The sequence below is a fragment of the Eretmochelys imbricata genome, chromosome 7, assembly GCF_965152235.1.
Source record: "Eretmochelys imbricata isolate rEreImb1 chromosome 7, rEreImb1.hap1, whole genome shotgun sequence".
Taxonomy (NCBI): Eukaryota; Metazoa; Chordata; order Testudines; family Cheloniidae; genus Eretmochelys; species Eretmochelys imbricata.
Window position 1 is genome coordinate 56,746,022 of NC_135578.1, and position 15,551 is coordinate 56,761,572.

At 48.9% G+C, this 15,551-nt stretch overlaps 1 protein-coding gene across 1 annotated transcript in view; it reads left to right on the forward strand.

Moving 5' to 3' along the window:
- The window catches only part of TLL2 (tolloid like 2), a 175,352-nt gene that overhangs the window by 98,529 nt on the left and 61,272 nt on the right, over positions 1-15,551 (forward strand). Inside the window, exons 3-5 of the mRNA XM_077821485.1 lie at positions 6,467-6,544; positions 12,207-12,377; positions 14,977-15,094. Of these exons, the coding sequence (XP_077677611.1) occupies positions 6,467-6,544; positions 12,207-12,377; positions 14,977-15,094 (367 nt within the window). The remainder of the gene's footprint in view (positions 1-6,466; positions 6,545-12,206; positions 12,378-14,976; positions 15,095-15,551) is intronic.

Here is a 15,551-nt window from a genome sequence, read left to right on the forward strand (position 1 = left end):
CCCAAACCTCCTGCCCCAGGTCGGAACGCCCTCCTGCACCCTAACTCTCTCCCAGACCCTGCACCCCCACTGCACCCCAGCCCCTTACCCCAGGTCGGAACCTCCTCCTGCACCGTAACTCCCTCCTACAACCTGCATCCCGCATCTCCTCCTGCACCCCAAATGCTTCATCCCTGGCCCCACCCCCGAGCCCACACCCCCAGTCAGAGCCTGTGCCCCCTCCCGCACCTCAACCCCCTGTCCCAGCCCTGAGCCCACTCCTGCACTCCAAACCTCTTGGCCCCAGCCTGGAGCCCCCCTCCTGAACTCTAACCCTCTGAGCCCCACCCCAAAGCCCGTACCGCCAACCGGAGCCCTCACCCCCTCCCACACCTCAACCCCCTACCCAAGCCCAGGGCCCACTTCCGCACCCTGAACCCCTCATTTCTGGCCTCACCCCAGAGCCCGCACCCCCTTCTGTACCCCAACCCCTTCCCCTGGCCCAGTGAAAGTGAGTGAGGATTGGGGAGAGTGAGTGATGGAGGGAGGGGGCTGGAGTGAGTGGGGATGGGTTCTCAGGGAAGGGGCGGAGCAGAGGGCGGGGAAAGGATGTTCGGTTTTATGCAATTAATAAGATGGCAACCCTAAAGGGGTGGCGTAGGGGCAGGGCCTCAGGAGGAAGGGGCAATGCGATGGCGGGGTCTCGGAAGGAAGGGGCAGTGTGAGGGTGGGGCCTCAGGGGGAAGGGGCAGCATGAAGGTGGGGCCATAGTTCAGGTGCTTATGGCCCCCCACATTTAGGGCACTTCTACTGCTCCTAGTCAGGTCCTCCCAAGAAAGCAGACAGAACTTTAGACTGTGAGTGCTGTCACTCTTTGAAATGCTGAATGGGGGAGATGTATAACCAAGACAGCTCAGCTAAAGGTGCCTCAGGTGAAATTGGACACGTCTCTGGGAAGTGAAGTGTCTCCTTTCATGTGTGATGCTGGAGATTGATCGATCTAGGATGTGCCTGTCCTCTAGAACTCTCTGGCATGTTATCCAATACTTTGAACCAGAAAGTCTTGTTGTATTGTCTGTGTAGCTAGTGAGGGAGCGATGCTGTATGAGTATCACATCTCCCTGATCAATAGAAAGAAGAGTCATTGGACGACTTGGCTCCAGTTATGTGCACTTAGGCACCACTTGGATCAATAAAGGGCATTAAGCCTCATATATGCTGTAGACAGGATCTACCCAGAATGCCAGCGGTCATGTTGGATGCTGTGAACAGTGAATCCACTCAGAAATGGCTGTGTCGGTACAGTCACATCTTTGGGCTGATTTCTCAGCCTAGGAGAGGAGTCCGAGAACACACGTTTGTGTCGTGAATGCCATGACTGTCCTACTGGAACAGTGTTTGAAGGACCATCGGTGTTCATGTGGGGAAGGAGAAGATGACAGGTTCTGAGAGGCTACTGCAAAAGGTGGGGGGGTTGTCCCCTTCTACTTCTCTCTCAGGTCCTGTGTCAGTCACTCAGTGCCCTTCTTCGACTAAGGAGGACTTGATGGGAATTGGCGTAGAGGCCATCAGCACAGCTCCTAGCCCTGCTATGGTGGACTGTGCAGGTGCTCCTTTCCAGGCCTCCCAAGACTGCAGGAGCAATGTCACCATCATGATTTCTGGCTTTGCTCTAACCAGTTCTTTACAATTGCCTCTGCTAATTTTTTTTAAACTTCCTTTTTCCTCTCCTTTAAAAACAAACAAACAAAAACTAGAACATAGTGATGGGAACCTAAACTTCTTCTGCCAAACCCCTCATTTGCAGGTTCCCCAAGGATCAGGTCTCCGTCCAGATTTCTTCAACATCTACACTCAACCACTAGGGGAACCAGTGAGATTTCTTGGTCCAAACACCAACCACAGCTGGCACTCAGCTCCAGATATCTGTCACAACACACAAGGATGACGGTGCCATCTGGCTAAGCCAGTGACTGGCTGAGATCAGAATTATGGACTGGACTAGGAAGATCGGCTTAAAGCTGTCTAGCAGAGGACAATGCCGAGGGATTGCGGCTGTAGTGCCTTCTGCACATGTTGAAGGCAGCTGCACAGCTAGTAGAGCCAGGCTGCAGCCTAGGAGTTCTCCTGGACTCCTCACCAAAGTTAAGCTCTCACTGCTGGCTAGCAGGCTGCGTCCCATCCTTGTGGAGGCTGACCTGGTCTTGATAACACATGCCTTTGTTATATCTCAGTTGGACTATAGCAATGCAATCTATGTAGGTGTGAGAAATCAGCCATGAGACATGTACAGCTAATACATAATGCACAGGTTACTGCAAACATAAACCTTTCCTCCACTTGCTACACTGGCTTCCCATAGAAAGTTGCACCAGATTCAAGATCTCCATCCTCCTCTTCAGCATTCTTAATTATACTGGGCTGAAATATGTACGTGATGAGTTCATACTTTGGAATTATAATTGCCATCAGCAACTATGCTCCTCTGGCACGATGGGAAGTCCATCACGAAGGTAAAGCTCATTTTTACCTTCTCAGTTGGCTGGCAAGAGAGACTGTGGAACTCTCTGCCACAGGAACCAAGAATCACCTTGAACCATTACACTTTCTGTTCCAAATGAATGGTGCATTTGTTAGACCTCACTTTTACTAATAAAAACCCTTAATTTACCTATCTCTCTCTCTCCAAAATCATGTTTTATCTTTCCCTCGGGAAAAGAACAGAGAAGGGGCATCATGTTGCTTAATGAATCTCTGGAAGGTGTTTTGATACTAAGTTTGTAGGTAGGGCCTAAGAGCCCCTAAAATCTAGGATGTGGCATGTGTCAATAAAACCATCCATCTGTTTAGGCAGGAGTATGGGTGTTCCATGGCTGTGGTGGTAAGATTAATAATGTTTGAAAATATCTGGTGTATCACCACAACCATATTTAGCCTTTGTGTAATCATCCCACTTTTCACTGGCTACCATGAGAGAAAATACGCAAAGAGCTTGCAGATTTCATTAGGCTCAATAGTTTATTCAAACATCTCTTTTGCACACGAAACCAAGGCTTGCACTGGTCTCCGGGAAAGAATGCAATTGCAGCTCTGAAAAGAAGCCTGTTCCAATGATGGCTGAAACACGGCAGAGGTCAGCAGCCTGGGATGGAGGGGGTGCCAGCTGTAATGCTTGGTGCCATCATTTGCAATTCAATGCCAAGCGGCCCCCTTCTAGGGGAACAATTCACTAAATGCAGTGTTGTTCTTTTTTTCTAATTCACCATATAATTCACCTCCCAAATTCAATTAAGAAGCAATCTGTTCATGACTCTGGAAGAAAGCTGCTTTTTATTTATAAATACAAAATTATTTTCCACTCCAGCAAAGATCCCCAGGCCATAAGAACTCCGCGTTAACATCTGAACACTGTCCTTTAAATATGACTGATGCTCTGTAATGAATAGTATGCTTAGGGGTGTGGAACAGCTTCCGTATAAGGAGAGATTAATAAGACTGGGACTTTTCGGCTTGGAAAAGAAACGACTAAGTGGGATATGATAGAGGTCTATAATATCATGACTGGTGTGGAGAAAGTAAATAAGTGTTATTTATTCCTTCTCATAACACAAGAACTAGGGGGTCACCCAATGAAATTAATAGGCAGCAGGTTTAAAACAAACAAAAGGAAGTATTTTTTCACACAATGCACAGTCAACCTGTGGAACTCTTTCCCAGAGGATATTGTGAAGGCCAAGACTATAATAGGGTTCAAAAAAGAACTAGATAAGTTCATGGAGGATAGGTCCATCAATGGCTATTATCCAGGATGGGCAGAGATGGTGTCCCTAGCCTGTGTTTGCCAGAAGCTGGGAATGGGTGACAGGGGATGGATAACTTGATGATTACTTGTTCTGTTCGTTCCCTCTGGGGCACCTGGTATTGGCCACTGTTGGAAGACAGGACACTAGGCTAGATGGACCTTTGGTCTGACCCACTACGGCCATTCTTATGTTTGGGGGAAAGAAATCCTAAGGATGTCAAATTCAGTTAGTCAAAAGAGCTGTGTTGAGATGATCTTAGTGGATGTAATAAGTTGCAAGATGAAATGGAACAAAGGGAAATTTTTGGATCAGCCATCACAGCTGGAAGTGAGCGATTAGGTCCCAAGCAGTCCATCTTGTCAATCCAGGTTTAGCTCACACATGTAGTGACTTTTATCCAACTGAATGGTAAATGTCCCAAACGATGGAGCTTCCATCACTTCCCTTAGGAGACAATTCCACACCATAATGCATCTCCCTGCCAGGAAGCTTTTCCTGGTGTTCAGTGTTCCTCTTTCATTCTACTGCTTCTAGTCAGACCCCTTTGTCCTATCCTGGTGAATTCAGATATTGCAGCATTTGGGAGAAGGAAAGATGGGTCACACTAAGAGACTTGTATCGCCCATGTGAAATCATGTTGTGCTGGGGGAAGAAATTCCAGCCCCAGCATTGAGAGAGATTCTCAAGCTGGCGGGAGCAGACAGAGGAGAAGCCTCAGCAAGGACTACAGCAGGGGCTGGTGAGCACTGGTTATGTCAGGTGGCTTGTTGAGGGGTCAGTTATTTTCTTGATAAGATGTCAGATGTAACTCAGCTCAGATAACCTAGCACAATCTGCTGATTAAACACAGAGAAATCAGCACAAATGGAGAGGTTCATACATTACCCAAAGCTGCACGTGTGTTCTCCAGATATTGAGAATCTTCACTTCCAAGAAGTGACGTCAAGTTGTCTTTTATACCTCATTTGTGTACAACAAATAGAAAATTCCCCAAATTTCACCTTGTGAATGCATACCTTTCATCCCTTTTCTTTATTTTGTTCCATGCCTGTTTTTCAGGGTACAAAGATCATCTGCACCCATTATTTCTAACATCTTATCTAATTAAAGACACTGGTACCAATTATCTCAAAGATAACCAGCCATGCCTAGCATACTGTTTATATTTATATCTTCTAACAGATTCTGCCCATTCAAACAGTAGTCCATCTGCTAATAAGTTTTCACACTAAAGCTTTACGTCCGTGCAAGGCATGCTTGGAGTATGGTTCATAGTTATACAACTTAGCGTAAATCCAAAGCCATCTAAAAATGTGTAACTAACAAGCTGAGTGCTCCAACCCTTCCTTCTCACTTCACCTGCCCTCTGTGCTCCCCTCCCTCTTCTCCCCTCCCCTAGTCTTTCAGCATCCCCCCACTGGACCTGTAGTGTGCCCCCTCCCTCCCTTTGTCTGTCTAATCCCCCCCTACCAAATCTAATAAAATTTAGTTCCCCCCTGCAAAAAGAAAAAATATTGTGCCACATATGGCATTTGAAACCATTGCTCTGCTTCAGTGTCACATCCTGATCCCCACTCTATCGTGTTTATTTAGATTGTGAGTTCACTGGGGAAGCGGGTGTGTCTCAGTATGTTTGCACAGGGAGCCCTAAGAGCTATCGTAATACAAATAATAGATTTGGCAGTGTATGGAAAATTGTTTTAGAAATTACAAGCTATTACTTTAAGTGGCAAGGGGTGACCTAGTCCTGCTGGCAGGCTAGGGGCTCTGTAGGGAAGCATGTGATCTGGGTCTAGCTGAGTCAGCTGCAGAGAGGCAGCCTAGGTTAAGGTGGAGTGAGTTGTGCCTGTGTTTTAGGGAGCATCCTGCTTTATCGCATTCTGGTTTTGGGTTATTAGCGTGTTAAGGTTCTGAATTCTAAGAAATAAAGTTGTTATGCTGCAATCTTTGAGCAAGAGTATTTTATATTCTTATCTAACTTTTCTGTTTGTATGACATGAACATAAGATTCCTCCCCTCTTTTGGTCTTTACACTCTTCAGATGTTTACGGATCAAGATGCAAGATGTTTGCTCATCTCTCAGTCAAGCTGTACAGATCTGCTTTAATTTTCCTTTGCAAGTGTTGGAAGTAGACTGGTAATTTGGCCCTGAGTGAACTGCATGAAATAAAGTGGAATTGCGCAGTTCTTTATATTCAGTATTGTACTAACACCTAGAAGGATTGTTGTTCTCAAGTGGGGGCAGATTCATCCCAGGTAGAAATCAATTAATTGAGTGGCCAGGGATGAGGAGTGGCTTATTTCTTTATCATGTCAGTGCCTTTTATTATTGTATTTAATAGCCACCATAAAGAATGCCTGGCTCTGAAATAGCACTTTCCATTCACACATCATGTTACAAAGATGGTATTACAAACTGGGGTGCAGAGAGGTGATGTCACTTGCCCATGATCACAGAGCAAGCTAATGGCAGAGCTGGGAGCAGAACCCAGTTCTCGTGAGCCCCAGTCCTGTGTGCTACCCACCCGGTCCCGCACGTGGAAGGAGAGCGATCACTTTCCATCCCCATGGCAGGTCCCCTTCCAGGGATCGCACTGAGAATTCGATGTGCGTTGTTGTCCTTTTGGTGCATCTGCTCTCCCTGCCTGCTCACAATGGGCTCTCTCTCTTTCCTCTCTTTACAGGTGGCCTAGGGGAGCAGTCTGCTGGGCCCAGCCAGAACACCACGGCAACCAGTCGTAGTAGCAAAAAAGTTAAAAAGGGTAATGTGGTGCCCCGCCCAGACTTTTGGGTATCTTTTATTTCCTTTTTTATCCACTGTAAAAGAATGTTTTGTCCTGTGTACGTGTGCTTGTGCGTATCAGACCAGCTGTATCCCTGACGCACCTTCTCAGACCTGGGTGGAGGGTCACCGGGGTGGGTTTGGTCCAGTATAGCTCAATGAGGATGCACTGGCTGGGTGGTGTTTGTGAGACTCCTTGCCCCTCTCCAAAAGCTAAGCTAGCTGGGGACATGCACCACGTTGTGAAGCAGGCATATTGAGCCTTCTCACTTGCAGGAGCTATCAGTGACTGGTTCCCTCCCTAGGTCAGAGTTCAAACACTAATGAGAGCAAAAAGAGGGAGCTGCCACTGCCTAGACTGTACCTGGTCTGTGGATAAATACAGGACATCAATCTCTGGGGCTGGTGTAATTCCTACAGGTGCTACATGCCTTGCATTTACAAATCGTTCTTCCCGCTTTACAGGTGGAGAAACTAAGGCAGAGAGATTGAGCAACATCCCTGGGGTCATATACCAAGTCAATGGTAGAACTGGGATTAGAACTCAGGAGCACCTGGTTTCTAGTCTAGTGCTCAGTCCCCTGGACCACGTAGCTTCAGAATAGCTCCTGCTGAATTACCCAGTGTTTGCCACTTGGCCTCAGGATTAAATTCACTAATTCAAGGAAGAGCAGTTCATGGATATTGTGTAGGGCCTTGTTATCCAGAAGGCTGAATAGTGTTACTGGTCTTTCTGCTCACTTCCCATTTGAGACACACCGGTGCAGATACTCAAGTTTAAAACTGAGCTCAACCTTTCTGACAAACTGTCCATATCTAGCGATGTGAGGCTAGAACATACAGTGTGTGTACACAAGCAGCAGGAACCATTTCATAGCCCCTCTCATCCCAAAGCACTTCATGAGCTACAGTCAGCGTATGAGAAATCTCTTCACCCCACCGCTGAAATGCTGCCACTTCTGGGGTGGCTGTGGCAGCTAACAGCTCACCACAACACTTACAAACTCATTTCAAGACAGGAAGTGAAGAAGGAAGCTGTGCTCAGTTGAGACTGCAGGAGGAACGTTAGGGAGGTGGACTCCTATAACTGTCCAGACTAGCATTTGCAGTGTTGTAGCCATATTGGTCCCAATATATTAGAGAGACAAGGTGGGTGAGATACTGTCTTTTATTGGACCAACTTCTGTTGGTGAGAGAGACAAGCTTTCAAAGTCACACAGAGCTTTTCCTCTCTGGGGCCAACAACTCTCTGAATAAGAACAGCCACTGCCGTTAGGAAAAAGATAGGGCCTCTCTCGTTTTTAGCTTCTGTCTTCATTCTTTGTGGCATGTACTGGGCACAGAAAAAACTCCCCTTCACACTGATGACTGATATGAGGACAATTGCTTAAAGCCATGAACTGTATTGTCCTTGCTGGTCGCACAATGCTGCCTTATTTGCTACCACTTCCACAAGCAGCCCCAGCTCTCTGCTGGAAGCATTGGGATGTTGTCGAGACAGTTGTTGAGAAGGAAGGGCAGCTTCCTCTAGGGCCTTGCCACAAGTTGAAGAGCACGGGGCAGAATCTCGGAGCTGCCAGCAGGGAAAGGACCAGGAGCTGCCAATGGGGTCTGAACCAGGGGCTGCCCCAGCAAGGTGCATTGGGATCTCTAGGGAGGGGAAAGCACCTACAGCTCTGCTTTCCCAGTGGTCTCCCAGCCCACACAGGAACACAGCCACAGAATCTGTCCCATGGAGCTCCTCATGTGCCACAAACTGCAGGCTTGGGCTGGAGCGTGGGGAAAAAGGCGACTAGCTTAGCTTGATTGGTGGTATTTGTCCATGTGTGTATTCACTAAGCCTTATGGTAGGCCAAGGATGGTGCGAGATGGTGGCTCGGAGAAGGTGTCCATGGGGCCCTCTCTCCCCTTCCCAAACCATGTAGCCATCTGAATGATGCATGCCGCTGCCCATAGACTGCACCCAGAGAGCGTCACTGCACCCTGTTAAACATCCTACCTCGATGGCAGTCAGTGTAGAGAGGATGGGCCATGACCCTGCCTTCGTCCTGCTTCACCTCCATGGGGCTCCTAGACCCACTGTCTGCTGCAGAGTCCTCCAGTCCTTGCATGGTGAGATGTGCCTGATTGTGAGGGCCCAAGTGCTAGTCTCCTTCCATCTCCCTCACCCTCTTTGCACCCCCAGAGATCTCCCCCAGTCTAGCCCATAAGCACTGTAGAGCACAAGTAGGCGTGTCGGGGGCGGGTGAGAAGGCAAGAGGAGAAGGTGGCTTCTCCTTCATCTGAAGCACCCGGCATTGACCGTTGTAGTAACCACAGTGTCTGACTAGCTGGCCCATAGGCTGGTTCTGGGATGGGCCGTTCCTATGCTTCTAAAATGTCTGATGCTCCTGCTCCCCTCTGCAGCCACATGAGACCCCTTCAGACAAATGCAACCGAACAAAAGGCAAATTCCAGGCATTGTGTCCTCGCTCAACCTGCAGCTTCAGAGAAGGCATTTGACAAGCAAGCATGGGCCCTGCAGGAGGTGGGGAGGGAGTTTGAAAGTTCATCCTTCCATCCCTCTGCTCTGCCTTAATTTCCTTCTCATTGTGCAAGACTGCTCAGCCTTGACAGCACTGATTTGCTGCTTCACGTCTCCGCCAGGAGGATGAATGGGAGAGGGGCTCAGTCCGCAGCCCCTGCTAATCACGGTGGGCCATGGGGACCCCTCTTGCATGGAGAGTAAGGCTCAGCAGGCTCTGAGTATTTTTATAATGAGGCTTTTTAAAAAAAACAAAACCAAACCCTGCATGTGTTACTGATTCAGGAAGTGAGGCTGGTAACTGGCCACACAACCACAGTGATGCTGACAACAGCGCAAAGGCACCTCTGCCTGGAGCTTCAGCAAAAATCAGCGAGCCGCAAGCCTGGATCGCGCCCCCCCAGTGAGTGAGCAGAAGAGTACGGATCTGGTGCCTGTGGATTGGAGAGGGGGCACTGCCAAAGCATTGTTCCCTTCTTTTCCCAACCCTCCACCCGTGCAGCGCAGCAGAGGTCCGGCTCCTTTTGGGGTGGGGTGGGACTGGGGGAGCACAAGGGGCCACCAGCCACTTTGTTTTGTAACACATCTATGAAGTTGAAGTGTTCTGGGATGTAAGATGCCACTGGGACAACCCTAAAAGCCAATTTCTCCCACTATCCCTCGATCAAGTAGGGCACTGGCAACAACATGGCAAGCTTCTTTTACTGCCTCAGCCCTGACCTGCAAGGGCCGTCTGCAGAGGTGTGTCACAGGGGGCTCACTCATTGTCGTTGGGGCCTCTTTGGGGCACCTCTGGGATTTGCTCTCCACCAGTCTGACACTTCTTCCATCGGTTCCTCGCCCTGTGGTCTTTCTTTTTCTGGGACCTGGGGTGCTCCTTCTTTGTGACTCTCCCCTCCAGCCAGTTCACCATAGTCGTCCCTTTCCAGGGTGTCAGAGTCCCCTGGATTAGCAACCCATTTGCTGGCCCAGTCAGCCTTCCGGGCCACAACCAGATCCAGTGCCGCTTTCTCAGCAGCTGGTAGAAGAACTCAGGCTGGCCGACTACTCCGGGTTCCAGTCCAGGGACTCTACACCTGGCAACTAGCTCCCAGGTCCTGGGGCTACTTTTCTAGATGCCTTCCTATTTCCCTTTTTATCTTCTGGACCTCCTCTGAGTTCACTGGCCTGAATGCCCTCTTCTCAGGGAGTAACTGCAGACTACTACTTCTCTCCTCTGTAGCCCCAAACTCACCTCCCTTCTCCCCGGGAGCTACTGCAGACTACTACCTCTGCCATCCCCTTCTTTTTTTTAGCTTGCTGGCTGTATACAAGCTCAGCCTGCTCCTGCCCAGCTGGGCTTCACAATCAATTGGTATTTCAGTCTCTGGCTCTCCCCCAGGTTGTTAATTGTCCTAACAACCTACTCTACCTACAGTGAGATGGACACCCCATCCCAGGGTGAAAATGGAGTGGTCAATGACCCATTCATTCAGCCCTCAGCCCTGATGCTGCCACCCGGGGCATTGATTAGCTCGAGTCATGTCACTGGCTTGTCTTTGTGATGGGGCTGTTTGTCCACTAGGTACCGAACTGAGGATCTGTCCAGGTTGCAGCTGGGGTATGTGACTGCAGGAGGTGTGGACATACCTGCACAAGCCTTAATGTAGCCAGCTCAGGTTCCGTTAGCAGGCCAGCATGGACTTCAGCGCGGATTGTACAAGCCTCCCTGGAGCCCTGGGTAATCACTGGGCAGCTAGCCCCCACGGAAGTCCACGCTGCCGCAGTTTCGCTGCTGTCAGTACCTGAGCTAGCTAGATTAAAGCTAGCTTGGGTGTGTCTACACCTGCTGCAATTCCATCCTTTCATTGCAACATAGACCTACAGTGAGACTCACTAGCTGGAAATTCCCATGGGCCATACAGCCTGTGTGTAAGTGTTCTTTAAAACAAGACAGAGGAATAAAGCAGACAGCAGGGAAGCTGTCTGTGGTGCAGTAAATGGGACATTTGTAAGTGCTCTCAGAGGGTCATCAACAAAAGAAGATCTGCAGCTCAGTCAGCTCTAACTTTGGCTACAAAGAGACTGTCCCTCAGAGTTAATAAATCACTGTTAGAACTGGACCAAGTGTGTTTGCAGCAGCACCAAGGCAGATGGAAATTAACCTTGTTGCCCATTTAACAAGTAAGGGGGAGACATTTTCTCATTTTGCCTGTTAACTTTTTATTCTTTTTGTACCAAAACAAGAGAGAGAATGTGACAGATTTGTAACTGATGCTGGGGGTCAAATTTCTCCATTTTTCCATGGTGAAAACCTGCATCCTCCTGGCAGAATCTGCCCAATCACAGACCCTCCCAAGTGCCTGAAAATTACACATGAAAACTATTCAGCGTAGAATTTAGGAGGTTGTTCCTTCATTTTGTGAGAGCAGATTCCACTCCTAAGTAGAAGTAGGTTTGGCTGCTTTTACCATTATAAAAATATAGATTTGTGGAATAGACTTCAGTCTCTAAACATGTTAGTATGAAGATGAGTCGATAAATTGAGAGTACACGCCAAATCAGTAACTGCCTTCGCAGTGGGATAAACTCACAGGCAAAAGGACAAGGATACAGTTATGAGTTTATATGAAGGACCCTAGCATTGTGATTACACTGGAAGGCCTAATGATTGTAATTGTTCAGCCTCCCTGTGCTTTGACTGACTGAGATGCAGTGCAATGCAATGCAACGGAATCTATGTCATCTAAAATGCCAGGAGCCCAAGCTGCCAATTTGGGGTTTAGAGGCAAATTCTGGTGCTGTTTGGATCTGGGATTTTGGTTTGGTCCCGTCTCTACTCAAACTTCTAACTCGATGTCCCTGTCAGTGAGATCACTGTAATGTGAAGAAACAGCAGAATGGCAATTCCCCATCTGCTTTAGCATTGAGGATGGGGAAGGTCAAATGATAAGACCGTCTGCTACAGATTAGCTCTATGGTAGCCCTGAAGAAAACAAGGGCAGACCTGGATGTGGCTTCTGGTTCACATTAACAATCTGATTGTTCTGTTTTTGCGTGCACTGAGGCCAGGGTATTGCTTTGGGGCTGCCCTGGGAAGCAAGAGGATTTAAACAGTGTTGCAACTTTTGTCTTGCAGATGACAGGAGGAACGCCACACTCTCAAGGAGGCCAAAGGAGGAAGAGTATAAAGACCTGTCCCTCTCAGCCGCGGGCTCCTCTCCCAGAATCCGCAGGGCAACCACATCCAGGGCAGAGAGAATCTGGCCCGGAGGGGTCATACCCTATGTCATTGGAGGAAATTTCACTGGTCAGTAGCAAAACCCAATGCTTAGTTAGCTGTTTGAGGCTTGGGGAACTCTTCTTAGGAGAACTTCATTCCTGGCTCATGGGTGCCTGATCTTTGGGAGCCCTTCCCTGGAGAGGGCTGGCTGCATGGCGAAGCGGCTAGACAAATAGCCGAACCCCACCCCTGAAGTTCCTGGAGAAAGGCCTCGGCACTCAGTCCAGCCTACCTCTGTGCAGCTGGACACTGCTTAAAACTCCTGTTCTGTGGTGGGTCAGAATCTGAGACCTGAGCTTGTTTCCTTGCTGTCTGGGTCTCTAGGATGGGAGTGCTGAAAAGGCAGGGCATTCTGACCCACAGGCATGGGGAAGAAAGTGCATTGGGCTGTTCTCGTGTGATCCCTCTGGCCAGCAGATCCCTGAGACTACAGCGCCTTGTGATTCTCCTTTGCACAGTTGGTCAGTGTGATGCCGAGCCACGAAGCAGCTGGGTGGGGAGGAGGAACAGGGAGCTCTAAGCTGGATCGCTGGATGGAATGGGGGATCTCTTAATACAGCTCAGAGACCCTTGGTTGCACCACCTTTGAGCAGTGTCCAAATAAGCATCACTTCCAAGAGTAGCTGCCTGGAGAGGGGCTGGTGTCCTGCCTACTGTGTCGCAATATCCATTGAGAGGATGTGGATGTCTTTGCCTCTCTAGTGCAGCCCTGCCAGGCCATGCTTCCTTGTGTCTTTTGCTGTTTTGTTACCAACCAAGTGCATCTTAAAACATTCGTTTGGTTCCTGCCATTTCCCAGTGCTTTGTCCGGGGAAGCCACAGGAGAGGTGCCCAGCTACCACCCTCAGTCAGAGCAGCCTGGGAAAGGGTTTAAAGACGGGGCGGGTCACAGCTTCCACAGAACCCTAGATGTGGGAACGAGACCATCCCCCACCCTTTCCTGCACAGGCCAGTGCAGGATCCTTCCCTGTAAATAAATCTCCCAGTGGTCTGTCCACCCTCACTTTAAATAACTTCAGCGATGAGACTTCTAGCACTTCCTTGGGGAGACTGTTCCAGTCTGATCTCTCACGGTGGCAATATTTCTCCCAATATTCAACCCGTTTCATCCTAGTACTCTGCACTATACTCCTTGTGGCCTCTCAGTGCACTTTCTACTTGAGGTTTGCTCCCTTCAAATATTTCTCCATGGTTCTAGCTCCTTCTCTTAACCTAGCTACCCAGTGAGGGTTCAATTATTGCATTGCAGTAGAGCTCACAGGACAGGGCGGTGCAGAGGCGCTGTCCCAGCATGAGCTCCTGGAGGAATTGTGCCACTCAGGTGGGCATAACTGCTCCAGCGGTCCCTAGGTGCTACAGGTGCAGTGCCACCCTCCCCCCACTGGTACAGCATGCACAGCCATTGCAGCATGGCAGCATGTCATAGACTCTAAGGCCAGAAGGGACCATCACGATCATCTAGTCTGACCTTCTGCACATCGCAAGCCAAAGAACCTCACCCACTCCTGTAATAGATCCCTAACCTCTGGCTGAGTTACTGACGTCTTCAAATCATGATTAAAGACTTCAAGTTACAGAGAATCCACCATTTACACTAGTTTAAACCTGCAGCTGACCCATGCCCCATACTGCAGAGGAAGGTGAAACCCCCCCCCCCCCCAGGGTCTCTGCCAATCTGACCTGGAGGAAAATTCCTTCTCAACACAAAATCCAACGATCAGTTAGACCCTGAACCTGTGGGCCAGACCCACCAGCCAGACACCTGGGAAAGAATTCTCTGTGGTAACTCAGAGCCCTCCCCATCCAATGTCCCATCACCGGATGGTAGAGATATTTCTTGCTAGCAGTCGCAGATTGGCTGCATTATAGGCAGTCTTGTCATCCCATCCCATCCATAAACTTATCGTCTCTAGCTGGCAGTGCAGAACCCTCTCATCTCTGCCCCTTTGGGTGTAGATGTAAGCCTGGAGCAGTCCTTGTGCACTGGGCAAAAGGACAGCAATTGCTCCTGGCTCCTGTGTAAGGGCTCTGTGTGCATTCTGTGTCGCGCACTCAGCCAGGGCCAGACCATCTGTCCATGTATGTACCTTTCAATCTTGCCTCAGAAATGACTCCCTCCAGCTTTTTTCCTCGTTATTTTTTGCTCCTAGGCTGAGGAGATTTTTTCGGCAACAATTTTGCTCTATTCACTTGGATCCGGGGGAACATACACCCAATGCAGACCTGTAATTACCTGAGCTTTACATCTTTTGTTTCCCTGCCCTATGCTGGCACGGGAACGAACGCTGCAAGATTGTAGTCACATACAGAACAAAGCACCATGCAGCGCTGGACATTTGGCCTCTCCCTTTTGCAACTGTGCCTCTTGATGGCAGAAGCAGGGAATCTGTACTTTACTGGTTTATATATGCATGAAATATACTGTTAATGCTTAATCATGTTCGTTAGTCATTTTAATACAGTAACTCATCGAGTGTAAGGAGGAAGGACAAGCCTGGGTTTCTATACTAAGCACTAAAGGTCCAGCTTTCAGAGGTGCTGAGCATCTGCAGTGGCAGTTGGAGGCCATGGGAACAATGGAAAAATGGGGCCCTGAATGTTTGTCCTGCTTCGATTTCTTTTTCAGGCAGCCAAAGAGCTATTTTTAAGCAGGCCATGAGGCACTGGGAGAAGCACACCTGCGTGACTTTTGTGGAAAGGACTGACGAGGAGAGCTTCATCGTGTTCACGTACAGAACCTGTGGGTAAGCGCCGCGCACTGGAGCACATAGCAGTGTCCAGTCACATGGCCTGCTGGCATCTTGCCGGATCCCGTACCAGCAAAATCAGTGATTGGTTGCCATCGTGCAAGATCAGGCCTTTGCTTCCTAGATAAAACTCCTGTTGAAAGTGTCCCACCCCCATTTTTTGTATTTCACAGATCAGAGACTATAAAACACATCGTAAGCCCTTTGGGGCTGTGTCTTGCCATCTAAGTGCCCCCAAAGGAGGTTCTGTCCCCATTTTACAAATGGCAGAGTGAGTCTCAGAAAAGTTAAACTCCCAGTCTTGTAAGGAGCTCCATTCAGGTGACTCGCCCCAGATCACACAGGAAGGCTGTGGCAGGACTGGGAATAGAATGTCAGACCTCCTGAGTTCAGTGCCACGTTGTTAACGAGCCCCTGTGTAGTTCAAATGGACAGATTCTTGAAGGCTCCAATT